Raw genomic sequence first — 24527 nt, forward strand, 5'->3', positions numbered from 1 at the left:
TCGCCACTACAACTTCCCAAACTGTACAAGAAACTACTCAGACACATCCTTATTGCTTGCCGCAGTCTGGTTGCCCTCAACTGGAAGCAGAGATCCCCATCTTCCCAAGATGCCCTGTATGCCAGAATAAGTGGAGCTAATGGAAAAAATTACAGCTAGACTACAGATAGGCTGGAAATACATAAGGTCTGGGAGCTGTGGCATCTTCGAGAGGACCCCTCTTGAGCCGGTGGATGAGCTAATGTGTTATTTCCTTGTCATTCTTTCATCTCCCCTTTTCTCCAAATCTCTTCTTTCTTCTTTCTTCTTCTTTCTTCATAAGTTTTTACCTCAGCTGTGGCAAACTCCATATGTTACCTAACAGTTCATGGTATGACCTAGCAAGGAAATTGCTCCACTAGTTACTACATTGCTTGAATTTGCTGTACCTATGTTTCAGTATTACTTGGAGCTTACTTTGTTGTGTTTTTGTCCTTGTGTTTTGTTTTTTGTTTTTTTGTGTTTTTGTCCTATTCTCCGGTGAGATAACAAATAAAAAACATTATTGAAAAAAAGAATATACCTGCTGCGCTTATATACATTTAACAAATCCTAAAGAAAAAAATGAAAAAAGTCCTTTTCATAATAGCATAACTTTCAACTGTGACTGATTTAGAACAAAGTCCCTCTTTCCTCCTCATCTGTCCCTCATTTTGGTCTTTCAAAAGTGTTTTACAGTGCTAAACCTTTCATCCAGTTTCTAAATTGCTGCATTTGTAAATTTTTATATATATATGCCCCAATATAGTTACATAGTAGGTGAGGTCAAAAAAAGACACCATCAAGTCCAACCTATGTGTGTGATTATATGTCAGTATTACATTGTATATCCCTGTATGTTGCCGTCATTCAGGTGCTTATCTAATAGTTTCTTGAAACTATAGATGGCTCCTGCTGAAACCACCACCTGTGGAAGGGAATTCCACCACCTTGCCGCTCATACAGTAAAGAACCCTCTACATAGTTTAAGGTTAAACCTCTTTTCTTCTAATTTTAATGAGTGGGCACATGTCTTGTTAAACTCCCTTCTGCGAAAAAGTTTTATCCCTATTGTGGGGTCACTAGTATGGTATTTGTAAATTGAAATCATATCCCCTCTCAAGCATCTCTTCTCCAGAGAGAATAAGTTCAGTGCTCACAACCTTTTCTCATAACTAATATCCTCCAGACACTTTATTAGATTTGTTGCCCTTCTTTGTACTCGCTCCATCTCCAGTACATCTTTCCTGAGGACTGGTGCCCAGAACTGGACAGCATACTCCAGGTGCAGCAATCGTATCTCCTATCAATATAAAGACATAGTAGTAAAAAAAAAAAACACTTGTGGGTTTAAGAATTTTTTATTTTTTTTGTAAACTTCTCCTTTAAGGGGGCGTAGCAGGGTGTGTGTCCTATGTCTACATACATTTGCTAATAAGTGTTCCTCGTTCCCATCTCGGTGTGTAAATGTTTCCTAAAATCGACTTTAATAATATAATATTGTACTTACATAGAGATGTATATACGATTGTACATTGAATAAAACAATCCAGCCTGCATATAAGGCTAAAACCCTCTCGCTTCCGGTTGAGCGATGACGTCAGCATGAGGCTGTGCCCAATGCCCTGGAAAAAGACATTTATGACGAAACGTGTCAATTGGAGCCTTGTGTCCCAGCTGGATTGTTTTATTCAATGCGCAATTGTATACATCTCTATGCAAGTGCAATATTATCTTCTGAAAGTTGATTTTAAGAAAGAATTATGCTATGTGGAGTATGTATGTTTCCACTGAGAGTGTAGAGCAGTGTGAGTGAGAATTATAGTAGCGTTTTGCTGGATCCCTTTCTTATCTGGTGGGGCGATCTTTGAGACTGGAGGTGGAAGGCGATACAATCAGGATATATTGAATACAAGTGTTTTTTTTTTTTTACTTCTCTTTTAATAGAGGGTCAAAATTATCTGGTTAGCGTATATCTATACCTGGTGGTGGAGGTGATTGCATGGGTCTTTTGGATGTGTCTATGTTGGTGGATTTGAACTATATATGCCCAGGAGTGGACTCTCCCTTCTTCTCAAGGACTTTCCCGTTATTTATACATTTCTCTGGTTTCACACACTATTTGTAAAAAGGACATTTTTCTTTTTTGTTTAGGATTTGTTAATGATTAGTTGGTTAAATGTATGTTAGCCCAACCGGTATATACTAATACCTGTGGGGAATAGCAAGGAAACTGATGCTATGAAATCAGCTGAATATTTACAGTCCTATCTGAATTCTTATCCACCAGGTGATTTCTCCATGATTGATCATGTGTGTCCTCGCCATAGCACAATAAAGACACAGGAAACAGTTAATGGCAATCGGCTTCCTCTCATAGTAACAGTTATTCAGAGAACCACCTTACCTCCATTACCTAAGGATTCATCACCGATCAAACAGCATCCACCACCTTTCCATGCCATGCTTGATTTCAACAATGACAAAAGCCAGGTGACTGATCATGTGCTCAAAAGAGGTTCGTACAATTCTAACATCTGTATCCTATGCCCAAGCAATACAGCAGAGAGCAAGTGCAGAAACCTCTAGCAACCAGTCAGAAGTCATCTTTTACTGATCTGGCTTTATTAAACTTAAATGTGTCTGATATGGGTTTCTGCAGTTTTGCATACTATCATTACTCTTTGCATGATTTAAAGTGATTCTAAAGGTAGAAGTTTCTTTTTTTTTGTCTTAAAATTTTCTCTGCATTAAGGTAAACCTTCTGTATGCAGCTGCTCTCCCAGCCCTCCCCTTATACTTACCTGAGCCCGATCTCGATCCAGCTTTGTGCCTGAGAGCATTGACTATTGCTGTCAATCATGGGCAGTGGCAGAGAGTAGGGTGACAGGACGCTCTGTGTGTCAATGGACAAACCCCATGCGGCTTGGGATTGAACCCAAATGAGTGTCTCCATAGCAAGTGGCTTGCTATGGGGGAACTCAGCAGGGGGATGGAGCCAGGAGCACTGGCAGGGGACCCGAGAAAAGGAAGATCTGAGCTGCTCTGTGCAAAACCACTGCACAGAGCATGTAAGTATAACATGTTTATTTTTTATTTTTAGGATTAGTCATTTTATATTGAATTTTATATGAATAAGTATCTGTTTCATCTTTCCTTGCTGGCAGGGCGCTTGTTTTCAAGACAGCTACAGAGAGATGGATTGTCTATGTCTGATGTATTCTCTTTTTAATTTTCTCTGTTTCTCAATCAGACAAGCCAGTTATATCGAGGAGTCTGGTACCTTCTGTGGGAACAAAATCATACAGGTAAACTACAAAAAGAAAGCATACATAAAGGTCGATAGTGTAGAGATTAAAATGTATGTTAAAAACTAAAAACAAACCCGTAAAAGAAGTTCATTGCTAGGAACTTGACCTGAAAGGTTTCTGTTGTACAAAGTCTGAAGTCCCAGCACCTTGAGATGTTTGCAGGTAGCTGTGTTGGTCGCCAGATTAATCAGTGTATCCCTGTAGAGCTCCCCTAGATCCTAGGTTAATAATAAGTAAATGACAAGTGAGAAGTAGATTGTAAGCTCTAACGAGCAGGGCCTTTTGATTCCTACTGTATTAAATTGTATTGTAATTGTACTGTCTGCCCTTATGTTCCTCTTCATGTTCAGCTTTTTAGCAGAAGCCTGAAGGTTTTGTGCCAATATTGACTGGTATTTGGAACATAATTTGTTCATAATTCCCTCCACCTTGACTAAGGCCTCTGTTCCAGCTGAAGAAAAACAGCCCTAAAGCATGATGCTGCCACCACCATGCTGTGTTGTTTTTGTGCCAAACATATATCTTTTGGAACTATGGCCAAAAAGTTCAACCTTGGTTTCATCAGACCATAGCACATTTTCCCACATGCTTTTGGGAGACTTCAGATGTATTTAGCCAGGCTTGGATGTTTTTCTTTGTAGGAAAAGGTTTACATCTTGTCACTCTACCCCATAGCTCAGACATTTGAAGAATACGGGAGATTGTTGTCACATGTACCACACAGCCAGAACTTGCCAGATATTCCTGCAGCTTTTTTTCATGTTGCCGTAGGCCTCTTGGCAGCCTCCCTGACCAGTTTTCTTGTTTTTTCGTCAATTTTGGAAGGATGTCCAGTTCACTGTTGTGCCATGTTTTCTCCACTTGATGATGACTGTCTTCACTGTGTTCCATGGTATATCTAATACCTTGGAAATTCTTTTGTACCCTTCTCCTGACTGATACCTTTTAACAATTAGATCCTTCTGATGCTTTGGAAGCTCTCTGCAGAACATGGCTTTTGTTGTAGGAAGCGACTAAGAAAATGTCAGGAAAGACCTACTAGAACAGCTGAACTTTAATTGGGGTTAATCAGAGGCACTTTAAATGTTGGCAGGCTCCTATCTAACATGCGTTTTGAATGCGATTGCTTAATTCTGAACACAGCTACATCCCCAGTTATAAGAGGGTGTGTACACTTATGCAATCACATTATTTTAGTTTATTTTATTTTATACGGAGTTGGCCAGAACCAGCTCTTGAGGGAGTCTCTTCCACATTTTTCACAGCTCCTGTGAAGAAACCTTTGGGTATTTGGAGAATAAATCTCTCTTCCTTCAGATATAAAGAGTGGTCTCTTGTCCTCTGTGAAGACCTTAAGGTGAAAAGTGCATAAGTTTACATTTATCAACATTAAACCTAATTTTCCACACAGTTGCCGAAATTAAACAGAGCATTGAGGACGGCTTGTAAGTTGGAAACATCCTGTAAGGACGTTATTCCACTGCATAGCTTGGTGTCATCTGCAAACATTGAAATGGTACTTTTAATCCCAGACCCAATATAATTTATAAATACAGTATATTAAAAAGTAAGGGTCCCAACACTGAACCTTGGGGTACATCACCAATAAACTTAGACCATATCCTCCCCATAGAACAAATCTCTTCCTCTCCCTCAAATTATTACCTTTTCAATTACAAATAGCCCACCTTCCCCTCTTCTCCACAAACCTCTCATCCCAATCACAAATGCTTGTCAGCCCCCCCCCCCCCCCCCCCCATTGTGTTCAAAGTAAAATTTCCCTACCTGTAAGTTCCACCCCCTCCTATCATAACTGCACTCCTCCATAGAGCAGATGTTACAGGATTGCTATATCAGACTACAAAAAGTTTGATTACCAGCCCCAATGTCCTCCAAGGGCTGGTAATCTCCCAGAAGCAGGGAATGTGGGTAAGGGGCCATAAAAAAAACTGTGTACAGTCGGATGTAGGCATGATCCAGTGACATCTGATCTACGGAGGAGCGCAGCTATGACAGGAAGGGGGAGGACACAGCACCGCCCGCACTTCCCTTTGTCTCTCATTTGAGCCCGTCATGTCTCTCCAAAATGTTTAGTTTACTCCACTAGGGTGCCTCCACCCCCTGTCCTGGCCCTGAGTGGGGAGGGGAGCTCAGCGGCCCAGACTTAATGTCCATGGGGGGGCGGCCTCGGGGGCACAACTGAAATCTGGGGGGTGCAGCCCACCCCAGCGCCTCCCTAGATCCAGCCACGCACAGGGATATGAACTTTCCCTCTTTGGCAGCACGGATGCTTGGTAATTGGCCCAGAATTATCACAAGGAGCAAGTCGCATGCTGCTCCATACCCAGGAGGACTTGATGTTGAGATCGGGACTCTGTTTCGGCCAAACCGTCACATCCAGGACTCCTTGTTCTTCTTTATGTGGAAAATAGTTCTTAATGACATTAGCTGCATGTTTGGGGTTGTTGTCCTGCTGCAGAATAAATTTAGGGCCAATCTCACGCCTCCCTAATGGTATGGCATGATAGATAAATATCTGCCTGTATTTCTCAGCATTGAGGACACCATTGATCCTGACCAAATCTCCAACTCCATTTGCAGACATGCAGCACTAAACTTACAAGGAGCCACCACCATGCTTCACTGTTTCCTACAGACACTTATTATTGTACCGCTCTCTAGCCCTTCAACAACAAACTGCCTCCTCCTGCAGCCAAATATTTCACATTATGACTCCTCAGTCCAGAGCACTTGATGCCATTTTTCTGCACCCCAGAATCTGTGTTTTCATGCATAGGACATGGAAACAGGGCTAAGCAACTCAACTATGCACGAAAACATAGCAACTGGGGTGCAGTTGATAAAAATAAACTATTAACACTTCTATTTTTGAAAGCATTCTTAATTTATAGCTTTTTTTTTTTCATCCCTGTCTAAAAGTTTAGCACAGTACTGTATGTTGAAGCAGGCGGCATACCCGCTTTTTGAGACCACGCTGAACCTGACTGCAAGGGATTGATCACTGAACATATGCGTGGGCTTCTTTAGATTAGAACAGATGCATTGAGGGAAACAAAAAAAGTACAGATGCAATGTTGATTGTATAGCAATTGCTGTCATGTGATTGATTTTACCTGTTTAAGTTGATCTTAAACTGGCTCTTGTATAATAAATCCTGTTTCAGCTATGCAACAACTGTAGATAAACTGAAAAGCTCCGAAGTGTCTAGTTCAACCATTGATCTACAGCTCGGTCTCAGCCCAAAGACCCGCATGACCAGCAGATTCCGCCCGGATTCAGTCATCACTCTCGTGACTTCAGGTGAGTGGGGGGGGGGCTTTTTTTTTTTTATAAATAAATTCTTTAAAGCATTTGTTAACCCAAAAGAAAAAAGAAAACAGATCCTGTTCGCTTAAAGCATATTATACAGCACAGTGCTTGTGCTGTGTAATTTGGCCCCCTATAACACCTAAAAGAACTGGCTGATCCTGCCTGACTATACCCTCCCCCCTGTAAACTGACCATGGTGTATCATTGCTGCTGAGTCCTAACTCTGTGGTCAGTTTACAAGCCTCTGTCACCCGCATCTCTCTTCTGTCCTGTCCTCCTCTGTGCTCCCTCCCTCCCTGCCTGTCTGCTCGTGTGAGCCCCCGCCTCCTCCACTCCTGCTGCTTTCAAAATTAAATTTAAAATTAAATGCTCCCATCCCCTCTTTATTGTAAGAATAAGTCCCCCTGTGTCTGTATTTTATATATTATTATTAAAATTATTATCTGTGCTGATAACACAGTGGCTTCCTGCGATCATGTGACTTCTCGGCTCTCTCTCTCCTCCTCGGCTGATGTCAGCGGCAGTGCTCGGCCCCGCCCACTGGAACTGTCAGCCGGGCAGAGGAGAGGAGGCACCCAAGAGCAGGAAGACACTGTGTTATTGGTGCAAATAAGCTCTATTATATAAAAAAGGCACAGGGGAACTTATTGTTATATTACAGAGGGGAAGGGAGCATTTTATAGAAGTGGCTTAACAACCACTTTAAGGATGGGGATTGGGGGGTCTCTTTCACATTCACTTGTCGAGGTGTCTGCCATTATTTTAATTGGACAAAAACTCTGGTGTTTAGCTTTTCAAAATGCAGGAGAAGTCATCAAGGAAACAACTTCTATGCTTCCCAGATCACTTTTTCCTGCGTTTTGGATATTCCTACTTTAAATTGGGTTTGGACACTTTTTTTTTATTTTTATTTTTTTAGCAAGTTTAGTAAATTTTTGGGGGTTTGTGAAATATACAACAGGGCGTGGAAAAAAAACAAAACATGAAAAATAAGAGTAAAGTGCAAACCATTTCATATAAAGACCAAAAGCATTCAGAACCAGGTTCAGGTTATAGTATATAACTAGCTCGAAGGCATATATATTAAGAGGCATAAGGGTTGATTTACTAAAACTGGACAGTATAGATACATGGGATCTATGCTTGGCCTCTACCCCACTGTTATCGGTTTCCACCTCGGAAAAACGTTCCCATCTCTACCTATTACACAGGGCGTATAGGACCCCGTTCAGCTTTATAAATGGGGTAACAGAAGTTCACCACTATGTCCAAAATGTGAAAGAGATAATGGAGACTTGTTACACATAATTTGGAGTTGCCCCAAATTCTGCTGTTGGGCAGCAGTTATTTCTACGATATCACAAGAATTTCAGTTACACCTCTCAAATGATCCCATTGTCTGTTTACTGGGTGCTTTGGAGGCGGAAACACTCCACATAGACATGTGACGGTACTGAGATTATTTTATCTCACTTGCAAATTGATAGCACGATGTTGGATATCACCTCATGTGCCCACTAGGAAACGATGGGTAGACCAAGTATGGGTAGAACAAGAACCCAATAGTATGCCGACGCCGGAAAAATTCACGTATCAGCATAGAAATGTGCCCCAAAAGTCTTATAAATTGTGGCAACCATGATTAGAGTCACCAGGCCTTGCACCCCAACAATTAGGAAAGGACTTCTTCTTCAGGGCTAACTTTGTAGAGTAATTTATGTTCACGGTAATGTTGAGCACTATGGGTAAGGAACTCCATTTTGAACTTAGCTCTATATTTAAGGTCACGAGTCTCAGAATCAGTTTTTTGACCCTTCGTTTTAATTAATTAATTTATTTTTTATAAAAAGTGTCTTATCCACAAATGCATTCGTATGATTCAGTAACAGAGTAGCAGTGAAAATTGCATATAGGCGATGTGATTGTTATTGTACTATTGGATTATATTATATTTGTAACCTTTACCGGTTCACACTAGTGCGATGTCAGACATCGCATGTAATTTGCAGCGCACTGCTGTTCACATTACATGCGATGTCTGTGCGGTGCGATGTCAGTCATACAGATAGTATTGCTGATATCGCACCGCATTCGGTCCAAACACGCACAGGACCCTTTTTTCTGTTCGGACCAGATTCGGATCGCATGTGTGTTCACACATGCGATCCGATTCATGTCCAAACTGTCAGTTCACAATGCAATACGCGAGCAGAAATGGGGGTGTCGTTAACATATAATGACACCCCCCAGCAGTTTGCATATGGCAGTGCGAACTGCCGTGTGTGTCTGGTTCAATGCGGGAATCCGCAGTGGATTCGCAGGATTCTCGCATTGCACAAGTGTGAACCGGCCCTAATGCTGCCTTTTACTGTTTCAGAATATTCTTATGTTGATGCTTGTTTTTTTCAATAAAAAACCTTTTTGTTTAAAAAATTAAAAAAAAACTGAAGAATGCAAAATCTGTTGCAACTCAGCATAGAAACCAATCGGCTTCCATTTCTTTGTTAAAACTTAATTGAACAAGCTGAAGTTAGAAGCTGATTGGCTACCATGCACAGCTGGCCCAGAGCTTGCACTTTCCAGTTTTAGTAAATCAACCTCCTAGTGTACAGACATTCAAAGATAGGTTTATGCCGCGTACACACGATCAAACAAGCGGGTGGAAAAGTCCGGCAAACTCAAGTCTGCCGGACAATCCCCCCGTGTGTAGCCTCCGGCATACTTTATTGACCCGAAAGTACGGCGGACTAAGGCGAGTGAGCGCCCCCCCTCCTGACCTGTACCAGGCCGCGTGCCCTCAACATGGGGGGTGCCTTGGGGAAGGGAGGGCCGCGCGGCCCCCCCACCCCAAAGCACCTTGTCCCCATGTTGATGAGGACAAGGGCCTCTTCCCTGGCCGTTGGTTGTCGGGGTCTGCGGGCGGGGGGGCTTATCGGAATCTGGGAGCCCCCTTTAATAAGTACAATGTACCCCTACCCATTCACCTGTAAAATAAAGTACAAAAAAAAAAACACAACACACAAGATAAAATAATTTATTGCACAGCTCCGGGGGTCTTCCGTCTTCGGGGGTCTTCTCTCCGGACTCCTCCGCTATCTTCTTGTAGCTCTTTTACTAGCAGAGGAGCCCGGCATTCTTCTTCGTCGCCACGGCCTCTTCTTCCGACTTCGGGGGTCTTGTCCCCCTCTTCGGTTCTTCTGCCGGGCCACCGCGCCTTCTTATAGCTCTTTTACAGGCGGTGGCCCGGTCTTCTGTCGCCGCCGCCGCCTTCCGTTCTTCTTCTTCTTCTCCTTCTTCTCCTGGAGATGTTGACTCCACGTTCTCTCCAGCTGCAATGCCAGGGACGCACTGCGCTGCGACTTATATAGGGACAAGGGGCGGTGTCACATGGGTTGGTCACATGGGTTGATGTCACATGGTGACAGTCCCAGCATCCTCCGGGACTGTGACATCGTAAGGGGGCGGGGGTCACCATGTGACACCAACCCATGTGACATCAACCCATGTGACACCGCTCCTTGTCCCTATATAAGTCGCAGCGCAGCGCGTCCCTGGCATTGCGGCCCGGAGAGAACGTCGAGTCAACATCTCCAGGAGAAAAAGAAGTACGGAAGGCGGCGGCGGCGGCGGCGGCGGCGACAGAAGACCGAAGAGGGAGACAAGACCCCCGAAGTCAGAAGAAGAGGCCACGGCGACGAAGAAGAATGCCGGGCTCCTCCGCTAGTAAAAGAGCTACAAGAAGATAGCGGAGGAGTCCGGAGAGAAGACCCCCGAAGACGGAAGACCCCCGGAGCTGTGCAATAAATTATTTTATCTTGTGTGTTGTGTTTTTTTTTTGTACTTTATTTTACAGGTGAATGGGTAGGGGTACATTGTACCCCATACTCATTCACATAGGGTGGGGGGCCGGTATCCGGGGGCCCCCTTATTAAAGGGGGCTCCCGGATTCCGATAAGCCCCCCGCCTGCAGACCCCGACAACCAACGGCCAGGGTTGTCGGGAAGAGGCCCTTGTCCTCATCAACATGGGGACAAGGTGCTTTGGGGTGGGGGGGCCCCGCGGCCCCCCCTTCCCCAAGGCACCCCCCCATGTTGAGGGCACGCGGCCTGGTACGGCTCAGGAGGGGGGGGGCGTTCGCTCGCCCCTCCTTTCCTGGCCGGCCGGGTAGCGTGCTCGGACAAGGGTCTGTTGTGGACTTTGGGGGGACCCCCACGGCAATTTTTTTTGGCGTTGGGGTTCCCCTTTAAATCCATACCAGGCGGCGGGGCCAGCGACGTATCCTTCGCGGGCCCCGCCTACCTGGAGACGCGCTCGAAATGAGCGGACTTTCCTCCGCGTGTGTGGGCGAGTCCGTTCATTTCAAAAGTAGAGCGGATAGTACGGCAGACTTAGTACGCCGTATTAGTCCGCTGAAAAAGTGCCGTGTGTGGGCAAGTAGCCCGTTCGGAAAGTCAGACGGACAGTCTGGCAGGAAGTCCGCCAGACTAAGTACGTCTGACAGACGGCTACGTGTGTACGCGGTTTTAGATGCATTTAGTCACTTCTAAAGTGTATAATCGGATCCTGGACAAACAAAATTCTATCTCCTCTAATTGCAGCTAAGCCGACTGTACATTAACACACAGTGTGAACAGTACCATTGAAAAATCAATAAATGCATTTATATGTTTTTAAAAATGACCTCTTAATGCAAATAAACACAAGTTTAACAGTGCCAGTGTGAATGAGGCCTAAAGGGATGCAGATGCTGTAGTTATTCCTAAAAGTACGGCGGATAAAGTCACGTGTGGGCTGGTCCGCTCATTCGGACAGTCCGGCGGACTTTACGGCGGTTTGTCCACCAGACTAAGTCCGCCGGATAGTCTGATCGTGTGTACGCGGCATAAGAGTACCTGAACTTTTCCTCCTAACCCTCTGATCCTATACTAAGAGACTGTTCGTTAACTAAGTTTTTTTTTTCAAATAAAAATCCCTGTAAGCGGATCTGTCGTCAGTCTCTAAAGTTTCTGGGCCATCTACCACAGGAACCCCTAGACACAAATCGAGGTGAAATAGGTAACGGTAAGCCCAGTCAAATCGGTAGCTCCTTCGGAGGTTAGTGCTACACTTAGATAAAGATGTCCCGGTTATTAGGCCTTTGTTAAAAAACGCACAATCCCTGGCTTCAGTGTTCCCTTATGGGGGGAAATGTACTAAAACTGGAGAATGCAAAATCCTGGTGCAGCTCTGAATAGAAATCGGCTTCCGTTTTTTTTTGTTTTTTTTTTCAAAGCTTAATTGAACAAGCTGAATTTAGAAGCTAATTGGCTACCAAGCACAGAGGCACCAGATTTTGCACTCTCCAGTTTTAGTAAATCAACCCCATTGACTGACACTTTTCTACTAGGGGGAGCAAATTAAAAAAAGCATAATGGATTGATTGGTTGCTATAAGCAAAACAGATTTGATTCCTGTTTTTTTTTTTTTGTTGTAGATTTGTTAGATAACATCTTGCCAAAACCAAAGACGCACATATCAGACTCTATGAAGTTATTCCCAAAGGTCAAGAGGTCAGATTCCCTCATCACAGCCACTGCAGAGGACACATCCGAAGGTTGGTGAAGATTAAAAAAGTGAGTCGTTTGAGGCCCATATTGCATGCTGTTTTGTCCTATTGATGGGTTGCAAAAACTTATGATTTACCACAATGTTTTCTTGTGCCATTAATGTTGAATACCGCCCCAAAGTACCATAGCAGTAGAGGGCAGCAGACCACAAAGCGCATGAGTTGGGGTGTGCTGCATTTGAATAGGGGTCATATCCGATTTTTCATTTAATAATAAGGGCTGCTTTAAAGTGTATGTAAAGATAATTTTCTTTTATTGGTTATGGATAGACCTGGGACCTAGTAGCGTCTGATGCTCAAAATTTTTTGGGGGGGACACAAATAAACTGAAAAATTCTGAAAAAAAAACCCATCAGTTGCAGCCTCACTATGCCCATGAAATGTAGCCACTGTGTCTCCCCCTGCGGCATTTAACCAGTACCCCCCTGCTCGCTCACTGGTTGTCTGACCGGCATTTACACTATCTCGGTGGCGAGTCAGGCAGCGGGTGACGGTGGGTCAGGCAGCGGCTCCTGTGTCGTCCATGCTTCTGCCGCATGTCTCTTCTTTCCTCCTGCTAGGCATCCAATAGGATGGCTTGTCCTTTCAGCCAGTCAGGTGACGAGTATCAGACCTGCGCTTCCTGATTAGTGGAGAGGCAGTTCAGTGTTAGCAAAGCGAATATTCATTTGCTTTTCAAACACACCTGGGTGGGCTCTGCGCGCAATGCTCTGCGCTCAGAGTCCACCTTATTTTGAAGCCTTTTAGAGCCTCTCTTGAGCCAGCTCTATGTGTCCAATAACACACACACAGCGCAGCTCAGCCCCCACCCCCTGCTCTCTCCTCTCTAACTATTGTTGACAGCAGCGGGAGTGGCCAATGGCTCCTAATGCTGCCTCTCTGTCCATCAAATGAGACGAGAGAGCTGCTGCTCTCGTGTAAGTCGCTGGATCAAGAGGAAATCCTTCCAAAGCAAGGGAATCCCTGTTTGTCACCAGCATCACCAGAACTAGTGTCCCAATTGAAAGATTTCCCCATGGGTGCCCACCCAAAACAGGAATACAGACAGCAATAAAAACCTGGTAGGTGTTCTAATCCCTGTCCACTCTATCCAAAACCAAAACAAAAATTTTTTTTTTTTTTTTACTTTAAGTTCTCCATGCCTCTTAGCGGAGCCCACCTCGGTAAAATTCTTGGCGTTTTTTTTCTTCCCTGCTCTGGTACACTGTAGTATGCGTCCCTGCCTGGCAAAGTTACCCTTTGCAAAGAAAATATTCTAGCCAGGTCCTCTTACTACTGCACACACATGCTGAGCCTCCTTTAATTCCAATGAATAAGCCATTCTCCACTGGATAGCTGGGGCCGCCCTCAGCGCCCTGAGTACAGCTCATCTACAGGAATGAATGGGCGAGCGCCATGTGAGCATATTAAGAGTACCCTGACAGCAGGTTTACTTTGCAAAGGCTATGCGGTGATGGGTAAGGACACACAGTGAAGATTGGTGGAAGAGGGGGGAAGGGAAGGGTTTTAACTCAGGGGGTGGAGAGTTTCAATAAACCACTCCAGCAATACATATTTCCTTCCCTTCCCGGCCCTATATAAGCTTCAAAAAAACAGCTTGCTGGAACTTAGGCTGGGCCACGGCCTCCTTCCCCTCCCCTAAGTGACAGCAGTGGACCAAGCATGAGGCTTTAGTATGGTCACATACTCACCCATACCTTTCAATTCTGGGAGTATCAGAGACTGAACAGAGTGTCCAAGGGAGTAAAGGAAAGGGGCGTATGTATCGCCGTGGAGGGGAGAGTTAAAATCCCCAGTTAAGACTGACTGGTAACAGTGTTTCTGGGAATCTTCCAGGACGGCACACCTGAGAGATAATAGGCCCTGGAGGCGTCCTGGGCACAGATTTGCAGCGCAGCCACCTGGTCCAGTGAAGGAACCTTCACAAGGCTTTACCGAGTTGAGGTGCTGTCACAACAGGCTTTAACCTTCAGCAGAAAAGTTCTGCAGGTGATGGTCCCACCCTAAGGTAGGCCTGTGTTACTTGTTTTTCCCCTCCAGATGTGCCATCCTGGAAGAGGATTGGAGAAAACCCCCAGTTAGACTTACCGCTAATGGTGTTTCTGAGAATCTTCCCGCCCAGTGAGGTGGGAGAAGAGCTCATAACAATGTGTTATAAACAGACATCTCAAGACTCCCGGAAGGTGCGGGAGACTCCCACATTTTTGCGGTGGCACCCGCAAGCGCCTCCCGATCTCCTGGGAATGATCGGTGCGGCGGCTGTCCCTCCTGCTGCGTACCGATCATCTCCTTCTTCTGTGTACTCCTCCGCTACCCCTTGTCCCCCATAACCGATTCTCCTCTAATCCGCCAGCTGTGGGGGGGAACTAGTAAAAGGGCACAGTGAACGAGATCATTTCTGTGATTACTGAGCAGATTACTGCTCCGTTTATGAATGGACAGGAGCCTCCGTCTCCTGCTCATTCATCTTTAGTGCTGAGAAAGGAACTGGGGAATGTGTCCTCAGTCCCTTTGTCTGTCTCAAAGGGGAGATGTCAGGGGTGTTTAGACCCCTGACATCTCAGCAAAGCCCCCCAAAAATAAAATATTGTAAAAAAAAATCTAAAAAGTGTAAAACATTTTTTTTTTTTTTAAAAGCATTGTAAAAAAATCAATTAAAGTAATAAAAGTAAAAAAAAAAAACAACTGACACCATCCACTGCCACCCACCCCCTTCCCCAGAAGCACTGCGAAAAAATATTGAGAAAGTGCTTTAAATAATATTTTGCCGCGGGAGGTGGGGGCATTTTGCGGGCATGAAGCGCCACCTCCCTGAAATGAGTTTTTGCAGGTTGGAATGTCTGTATAAGTTAGGATGTTGATTTATCCCCCTCGTGGACTGGTTTAGGGAGTTACTTTACATAAAACTGAGGGACGAGGGGAGGCAAAGAGCTGTTTCTTGATTGTGTTTCCTGGTAGAGAGGAGCCTATCCTCTCTCAGGTGTGCCGTCCTGGAAGATGATTGGGGAAATAACCCTTTACTTTGTCTTGCATGGGCAAAGGGACCGATCACTTTAATAAAGGAAGTATTTTTCTTTAAAATGCTATTTGTTTCAGTTACAAAAAACGTGACATGTTACTAGAATAATTTTATTTTGTTTTTAGCAACCTACAGGGTGATGTCAAGTCCAGTATAGAGAAGCTTACAAATCCTTGGAGGACTTCTGGGCGCTAGTTCCCAAAATGAAGACTTCATCATTATTGGAGAAGACACATGCCATGCTGTTACTATGTATCTAATTATGCTTCTGATCAATACTATTGGAATTAATGTGATTGTGTCACATGTAAAAAAAATAATAATAATTAGACCACAAGATACCTGTATTGGATTGATATATGGTGGTGTTTGTGTGCGAAAGCTCCAAACCAAATACATTTTCAGATTACTATAAATCTGTATTTTGGGGTGAGGGGGGCTCCCAGGGTGCACAGAATGGTTGATGGATTGAAAGAGACACCAGGTATTGTCTATGTTTAACAATATATCATGGGACAGATTTACTGAATTAAACATGTTGGCTCGGGCAACTAATCTATATATCATTCTAGTACAGATTATCAAATGAAAGTGGCTGCTACGTATCACTTTTCTTCACTCCAGCCAGACTGAAATACTTGACTTTACTAGGAAATGCCGGTTATATATGCCTTTATGCAAAAGGTTGAAGCTGGAGGATCTAGTTAATTTTTTTTTTCCCCCACAAGTTTTTATCATAGTCCCTAAAGCGGAGCTTCACCCCAAAAGGGGAAGCTCTGCTTGTTTGTATGTACCTGGTTTTGACAGGTACCTACTCACACCTCTGGGTAAGATCATCATGGCATGCTACAAGTATGTCTGGCCCCTCCTCCTCCTCCCACCTGCAGCCTTCTGTGACAAACAATGGTCCCAAAAGACATTGGGGCCATTCACAAAGAGCAGTGCAGTAGGAAACAGGCTGTGAAGCCTAAAGGCTTCACTGTTGCTTTCCCTTAGTAAGGATGCTGGTGCCTGCCTTCTTTAATTGGCTCGGATGAGGACATTGCTGGATCCTTGGACAGGTAAGTGTCCTAATATTTAAAGTCAGCAGCTACAGTATTTGTTTTTCGGATGGGGTACTGGAGCCCCAGTTTAGGTAGATTCACCTTCTCTAACCTTGTTGGGGAGATTTTCCCTCAATTCCTGTATGGGGGTGGAAACTGTTTTGACTTCAGGTGTTCTGTAAATAGAATTTTTCCTTTCCTGCCCTATGAAAAGTTACAGGTTCACATTAATGCCACCCTCCCATTTATCCTAATAGTATTAACAATTTGGACTCCACTAATACAGCACATGAGATCTGTCCTAATGTCCCACTGGGACTCCTCCTATTCAGCCATGACAGCTTCAACTGCTTCTGGCCAAAGGCAATCACTCAGGGGTTTGAAATGGTTGCACATATGTGCCAATTGACAGCTAGATGATGCATAATGCAAGATTCTGTTTCAACCCAAACCTGCTCTCTATCTATCCAGGATTTAAGCAAGACCTTAAAAGAAAAGTACGAAGTTCTTTACAAAAGCAAAGATACTCACCTAGGTGGATGCACTCCCCCGCTGCTTTTAAGAATGAGAACTGAGCGATCAAATATCGCTTGGTTGAGGCTTCAGTGAACTAGTGGCCGTCGAGTCACTGGCTCTGTAATCTGACCCTCCAGCACTCAGGTCTACCTCAGGCTTCTAGCAGCTCACTGAGAGGCTGAGCCAGCTGCCGGTCCAGGCTTCTAGGTGAATCACAACTTTAAAGTAGGGACGATTTAGAGCAGGGGTCTTCAAACTACGGCCCTCCAGTTGTTCAGGAACTACAATTCCCATCATGCCTAGTCATGTCTGTGAATGTCAGAGTTTTACAATGCCTCATGGGATGTGTAGTTTCGCAACAGCTGGAGGGCCGTAGTTTGAGGATCCCCGATTTAGAGCCTGAACTGGCTGAGTGATGTTGGCCAGCAGCACATGCCATCCGAAACATCAGTCATTTGATGGCTTGACAGAGCACAAGCAACTGTGACAAGTTAAACTGTTAAATGGATGGATTTAGTTCTCCTTTAAAGCAGATCTTTCCAACACCCCCCCCCCCTGGTGACTTAAGTTTTACTAATCACACTTTCTGGTATTTCAAGGGACTGGTGACATAGCCAGTGCCTCACAGCTGTTGCCAGTTCCTTCCAGGGAGAAAAAAAAAAAAAAAATTACATACAGATAAGGGTGTGCCAGTTTCTTCCCTGGGGTGCGAGTGACAGATAATTTCCTTCTCTCATGCACTAGCATCTCAGAGCTATTGCCAAATCTCCTCCCCACTAGAGCCTGTGTGGCACATGTACAGGAGGGCTGAGCGAGCGCTACTTCTGCCCAGAACCTGCTCTGTGTCCCCTGTGCGCGTACTTCTCGTATAACAAGCGTGAGGTTAGTCTTGGTGCCACTGCCAGCCCAGGGGGAGTGTGGAGGTGGGCAGAAGTTTAGTGACATCACGGATCTGCCCACCAAGCACCACAGCATAGACTCGCCTGTGGATTCTGGAGTTTTGCAGGACTCAGTGTAGGAAATGGGGTGTCTTGTAAAAGGTAGGAATACATTCTGAAGGAATATATACTTTATTATGGCAAGACTTGATATTCACGAGTGGTGGGTTTACATCCACTTTCATTTCATCGCATGTTCTTTTAATTAAACAGCTGATGTGTTTGAGGCATGGGAAGCCCTGAGAATAGAATAAGCCATCATATGACTAGCAGTGACTTCTCCCTTTGCTATTTGGTTACCCTTCTCCTGGGTTTTCAATGATTGGCTTTTTTTTGTATGTGCATTATCTTTCTGTAAAAGAAACTAATAAATGCATGCAGCATTGCCTCTTGTTGTCAATGCTCTTCTGACATGAGTGGTCTTTGTATAATGTTTTGTAACTTGGAGAAAAATTCTGCAATAAGAGACAGAAAAAGAAGAAAAGGCACCCTCCTTCGCAGCACAAACGCACCCCATTCAGCTCATTTATTAAACATGAATTGGCATCACTACCTCTGTTCATCCATTAGGGAGGTGATCCTGGAAGAAATTACGCAAATCGGGGAGCTGTAATCTAATTGTGTTATGTGGCAAGAAGTGTCTGAGGTAGAAGTTTAAATCAAACTGCAGTGGTGAAAGTAGAAAGTCTGATCTACTTACAACTTCAATGACTTGGGTCTACTAATGACACTGACATGGTCCGGGCTAAAAGGTTTATTTTGTTTATGCCTATTTCATGAAATTCAGACTTATTTTAAGGGGAAAATATATTTACTATTCCAGTTTTCTCAAGCATAATAAGCCCTGCCCAGGTCACCTCTCCGGTAACTACAGTACACTTCCCCCTTATATCATGGGGATGAATAGAAAGTTTGGTGTTCTGCAGTCACACAAATGGCATCCAGCAACAAACATCAGTGGCCACCAGGGACTTGTCATTTTAGTGAACGGGGCAGGCAACCGATTCCTGGTGCTACAATTTGTACCGGTCATAATCGCTGGTGTGAATGTAGAATTACTTTTAAAGGCTGGGATCACATATGTACAGCCACAGGTTTGTGCCTCTTCACTGGTTCAGATCAGATTGGGGTCCCAATTTTTGTCTGAATTCGCACCTCAACCAGACCCAAACATGCACAGGACCCTTTTTAAAATGCAGACCGCAGCTGCCCTGGACCTGTGTGAACCAGTCCCATTGGGAGCCGGTCACACTGGCCTGTCATGCCAATTGGATGTGGGAAACCGACATCCAGTTCCCATTTATATGAACCTGGCCTTAATATGGTATGCTGCTCAACAGACACGCTATAATGAGTGAGGTCAGCCTAGGATAGAAGGGTGTTACCGACAGGATCAGCAGGGTAAAATGAAGCCTTAAAAGAAAACAAAAAGCAGCCATCGCATCTCTATAGACTGGCAAGCCGCATTACATTTTTGTATTTACATACTAAAGACCACATACACCAACAGCGTAAAACCATGTACTCACACAAGGAAAATGAATAAAAACCACCTAGATTGAAAGTAAAAATGCATTTTATTGGTATATACATAATTTACAACCAGTGAAAACCTGAAGAGTTTAAAATACATTGCACCCTCTCAAAGTATGGCCAATTTTTTTGGAGTAAAATCCAATACACAGATTAGAATCATCTGTGGGCAGGTTAAATAAAAAACAAAACAAAAGAACACTATAATGTACATTTTTCAAAGTGCTTTTCATCTCACGCCACCGTTTATTAAACCTGCTACAAGGTCATTCCCATCAGAGTAGAGAACCAAAGTTTATCTTTTGAAGGGCCTACAGTAAAACCGCCAGGTCTTTTATTTGGATACAGCAGACAAGGGTTATAATTGGTCAGATTTTACAAGTTGTGTCCCCTTTGGGGGAAATTTCTCCTCACTTCCTGTTCTGACATCTGTCACCTGGACAGGAAATAAGAAGAAATCTCTCAACACAAATGCAATAAAAACATGACAGAAAATTTAAGACTCCTCAAAACGGTTCTAAAAAGAAAAAAAAAGCTCTGGGGCTTTAGTGGGATTCTGCATTAGTGATCCTTTCGACAAGCTGGTCTATGTCATAAAGTAGGACTAAATTTGCAGTAAAAAATATGCAAACAGGCAGCTCTTTATTACAGAAGAGACATGATAGGTCTTCTGCAACAAGACTAACTTACATGTCCTGTTCTTAATCTTCTATGAAAGGAACACGCAGCTGCACGCTTGGGGCAGTGCGTCTTAATGAATAATCCAGTGAGCATGCATGGGAGTCATGTTATGTTATCTCTGCTGACCAATCTAGAGGCCGAAAACCCAGCACCCAGAAGAAGCCCAAGGAGAAGATCTCAGTGGTTGTTGAAGGGTCTTAACAGTTGCATCGCAGTAAAAGAGGTGAGATCAGAACTGGGAAGGATAATTATTCTACATGAGAGAACACATAATCTGCACTAAAATGGGGAAGCTACAAATTTCTGACAAGACCACCTGATATAAAAACGCTTTCAAATGGTACATTTACAAGACCAAAAAGGGAGCAAATAGTAAATGGTCAGGGTTTTCATACACTTTAACAACCAGTTTTGAGGTTGCTGGGGCACCCAGAGCTGCTTGGCCTGGACAAAGGAGTCATGCAACCCACCTCATCCTACAGAAGTCCAGTGAATAATTGTTACACTTTATTGGTAATAGAGATGTAGGTATTTTCCAGCACACCAAGGATCACCAATTTTGTCCAAAACTTTTTTTATTCAAAGAATGATCACATCACAAAACAGTGTGGTGCAACATTTCAGAGCCATGCAGGACCCCTTCGTCAGGCATCTGATGATCGTTGTCCTGATTGGCTCCGAAACATTGTACTATACTGTTTTGTGATGTGATCATTGTTTGAATATAAAAAAAAAAAAAAAAAAAAAAAAAAAAAACAAACTGTTGGACGAAGTTGATGATGCTTGGTTTGCTGGCGAATAATATCTACATATCGCATAGGTTTCAGTATCCAGCTGGCCATGGCTACAGCACCCAATACTTTTAGCGCTTATTCCACATTCCCATCACTATGGGAATATGGACTGTGGACTATTATTGGGAATAGAGCCACACCTCTTTAAAGTGGCCTTGTCCACTATTCATAATGAACAAGTAAAGGGGGGGAAAAAAAAAATCACATCAAACTGCTGGCCACACACATGACAATCTTGAAAGCTTTTAATGGGGGAGAAAAAAAAAATGATCAAATCAATGGTCTACAGCAATTTACCACAGTAGTTTCCCCATCAAGCACCCAAAACATTTTCTTTGGAAATACTGGAATGCCAATCAAAAGGGATATTCAGTTTGTACCCCAATTTTCAATCGCTTGAAATCAGGAAACGATGGACACAAGGGAGATGGATCAGTCATATCTATGTGACTGTTTTTTGTTTTCCCAGTCAAAAGCTGATGAAAAGAATACAGAATTTCCACATGTATGGCTGGCAGTTGGTTTTAGCTAGTACAGCAATATAAATTAAAGCACGCAAGGCCGCAGATCTTGCATTTAGATATGAGGTTGGACGACAGGCACCATTACACCTAAGCAGATTTTAAATCGGAGGACAAAATGTGAACAGCATAAAAAGTCTGGCACTGCTTACAAATGCTGGACCCCTTTATGTTTTTGCACCAAGCAGTCCAAAGTGTGAGGAAAATTGGTCACTCCAGAGAGTCTGACAATGTGCAGTTTTTACCTTTTCACAGCAAAAGCAGCACTTCTCTAAATCAAAAACTATTTCTCCTACCGTGAGATGATTTGTGCCCGTGTTATATTATCCACCCTAAAAGAGGTCTACCATCACAGAATTACCATCTAGTGGCTGGGTAAGAAAGGCTCAGATTGTACAAAAAAAAAAAAAAAAAGTGCTGCATTACAAAAGGGTCAACTTAAAACCGCTTCACCCATTCTCATAAAAGGTCCCTAACTGGTTCCACCTTTAGATTATAGAAGGGGGTGTCTACTATGAAGGAATGTACCTCAATGTGAGGAGGATCTGGGAATAAAAGTAAATAAATACAAAATGAAATAAAACAGAATGGTTTGAGAAATATACAAAAGAAAAAAAGGCAGCATTGCATAAGAGAAGAAAAAGCATCAAGGCCAGAGGGGGTGACAGCTGGTGACAAGTCGTGCCAACTCTCTGGATGACAACGCCAGGGTAGGGGAGTGGGGACAGGGAGAAAGTTTTTTTTTTTCTTTTTTTTACAGTAACAATTGTGATGTAAGAAAGTATACAAGTGTACAAAAAGCGGTCACGTGCTTTTTTCCATTTTCCGCCTCTTCAATCTCTCTCGCCAGTCTGCAGGAAGGGCTTCAAAATTGGCATTCTTCTCTGCCATGCCACTGAAATGCAGATCAAATATAAAGGATTAGGCCACAATACAATTCTGAAGGTGGGTGAGAGTTAATGAATTTTATGATGTTACAACACCTACGGATATGCAGAAACATTAACAATATATCTGACACCAAAATATTAATTATTACTTTTGTGTGTAGAAGGGTTGGAATCACATCTACACTGAAGAGATTCACTCCCTCAATTTGTCCCGGACAAGAAATTGATGGAAAATTCCAAATTGTACACATTTATCACTGAAAAATGCAGGTAACAGAAATGGGGACACCTATTTCAGTGACAGCTATTTGGGGATTTCCTCACACTTACTGATGTGTCTCCGAGTCAGGAAATGGGACACTTTTTTATTCTACTAAAGTTTCTTACATATACAAAATAGGCAGACAGACAAAGCTACCTCAAGGGCCATAACTGTGAGCCACCGTGGTATGGTAACAAGAATGAACAAGGTCTATCTATATAAAAAAGTAAAAAAAATAAAATAAAATATATCAGTCTTTCTTAAAACACAATATCAAAATGGCAAATACATGAACAGGAACCACCCACCGTCACCATAAAAAAAAAAAAAGAAAAAGGACAACGTTGTCTAAAATGAACGAAAGGTGGTGCGCCGGATGCTACACTCATATGTACATATCATTAAAAAAGCAAAACAAATTGAAAGACTATAGGCAGGCTGTGTGTACACAGCAAACATTAAAACATCTTGGCAGAATGATACAGCAGTCACATACATAGCCCACAGATACAGAGAATCCAGGTCAATTGATAATCCGATTATCACATTGTGTGTCTGCCCATTTTGTATATGCATTGTGTTTTGAGCCCCACTTTAATAAAGTGAGTGGGTGGGTGACTGGAGGTATCCTTTTGATACCTCGTAATATGTGGGTTCCCTTTGGTTTTGTTTCTCTAATTCAAATCCTTCCATAGTAGTTTTAGCTTTAAACAAACTTTAAAGTTCAGCTGCTATGTATGACTATCTTCTCAGAACACATCCGAGTATCTCTAATCCTGGCATATGTTCCCTACATACGATGCAACTGGAGTGTCCTGACTAATTAGGAGCCATGTTGTCAATCAGTGCAATATAATGGAAGGGGGAACTCAAACGCAGAATGTGAAGAGACTGTTTTGTTTCGCATGAAAAAGGAAAGAAAATTGGTAATGAAATGTATTCAGCGATTTCCCTAATGCCTTAGTTTATACCTGCTCATCTGATGTATCTTCCACTCTTCAATACGTTTTTGGTTAATAACACCTCGATCCTCCTCGCTGGAGCTGGAATTCTCCTCTTCGTCCAGCTCTTTCTGTATGTTCTGCCACTTCTGGACTAGAGAGGGCATCTTTACTTTACTCTTCTTAACCTACAGACAAAATCACAGAGTATTACCAGAGAATATAAGCACATTTTATGTGACTATTTAAAATTACACCAGCAGGCAAACTACAAAGATACGGTCTCTCTGCACAGTTATTTCACAAATCCTTTTTTTCCTGTTGATTTATGAAAAACAAAGACTTATGCTGGCCATGCACTATATGAAAAATCGGACGAAGTTCAGGCATTTAGACAGTTCGTTCATTTTTCGGTCCATTAATGGGCACAAAAACGATAATCGTTGGGACGTTTGAGCCGAAAAAACGAAGGACAAGTTTGGGAATTTTCTGCCGAACGATAAATTGAAATGTTATTGTGTTTGCTGTCCAAATTGTCTGCACTAGGTATATGTTAAACGAATGCTTTTTTTTTTTTTTATGTCCACTGAACGATTTATCGGTCATTACATGATGGCACTATCGTTTGCGCTCAAGGCCGAATGTTAGTTTTTTGAAAATGGGTTTGGACAATTTTTCGTATAGTGCATGGCCATCATAAGAATAAAATATTTTTTTGGTGTTTCATCATCAGGATATATCAAAACAAATTCAGATTCTCAGCTGTTGCCTGTTTGCAGTCAAACTCTGAGCACTAGAATTTTAAATAGCTTTTACTGAGCGCAGGGCGGACAGCCATTGCTATACTCCCAGTGATGTGACAGGAGAAATGTGGCTGCTGTGCGACTGCCAGCCCCTTCCCTCCATTGTCCATTCATAGAATACTTTCCATTTTTGAATGGTTTCACATAATACAAGGCAAGAGGAGAGGAGGGGTAGGCAGGGCAACTGCAAACGACTCTGTAGCTGATCCATAGGATACCTGAACCAGCATTCGAGCACCAGAAGGTTTGTGAAAGGAGCTAAGAAACCTCAACAATGGGACACAGAGAGGGATTTTTAACAATTCCCTATGTTGTCTAAAAC

General features: G+C 43.2%; 2 protein-coding genes across 7 annotated transcripts in view; one reads left to right on the plus strand and one right to left on the minus strand.

Annotated features, from left to right (window-relative positions):
* Positions 1 to 18196, plus strand: part of AGBL2 (AGBL carboxypeptidase 2) — a 77175-nt gene extending 58979 nt beyond the window's left edge. For 3 of the 4 annotated variants that reach the window (XM_077460945.1, XM_077460946.1, XM_077460948.1), the window contains 5 exons: positions 2309 to 2536; positions 3272 to 3326; positions 6514 to 6650; positions 12133 to 12252; positions 15409 to 18196. In XM_077460945.1, the coding sequence (XP_077317071.1) occupies positions 2309 to 2536; positions 3272 to 3326; positions 6514 to 6650; positions 12133 to 12252; positions 15409 to 15440 (572 nt within the window). In that variant the 3' untranslated portion in view covers positions 15441 to 18196. Of the gene's footprint in view, positions 1 to 2308; positions 2537 to 3271; positions 3327 to 6513; positions 6651 to 12132; positions 12272 to 15408 lie in introns of all 4 variants that reach the window. The other variant, XM_077460947.1, reaches the window with a different exon arrangement.
* A 1142-nt stretch (positions 18197 to 19338) lies between these two features.
* FNBP4 (formin binding protein 4) overlaps positions 19339 to 24527 on the minus strand; it is a 46432-nt gene continuing 41243 nt past the window's right edge. For all 3 annotated transcript variants that reach the window (XM_077460951.1, XM_077460950.1, XM_077460952.1), the window contains exons 16-17: positions 23433 to 23590; positions 19339 to 22204 (exon numbers count right to left, since the gene is read on the minus strand). In XM_077460951.1, coding sequence (XP_077317077.1) covers positions 22114 to 22204; positions 23433 to 23590 — 249 coding nt within the window. In that variant the 3' untranslated portion in view covers positions 19339 to 22113. The remainder of the gene's footprint in view (positions 22205 to 23432; positions 23591 to 24527) is intronic.

The sequence above is a fragment of the Lithobates pipiens genome, unplaced genomic scaffold, assembly GCF_037356315.1.
Source record: "Lithobates pipiens isolate NorthernLeopardFrog02 unplaced genomic scaffold, aLitPip1_a1.2 Scaffold_10, whole genome shotgun sequence".
NCBI lineage: Eukaryota > Metazoa > Chordata > Amphibia > Anura > Ranidae > Lithobates > Lithobates pipiens.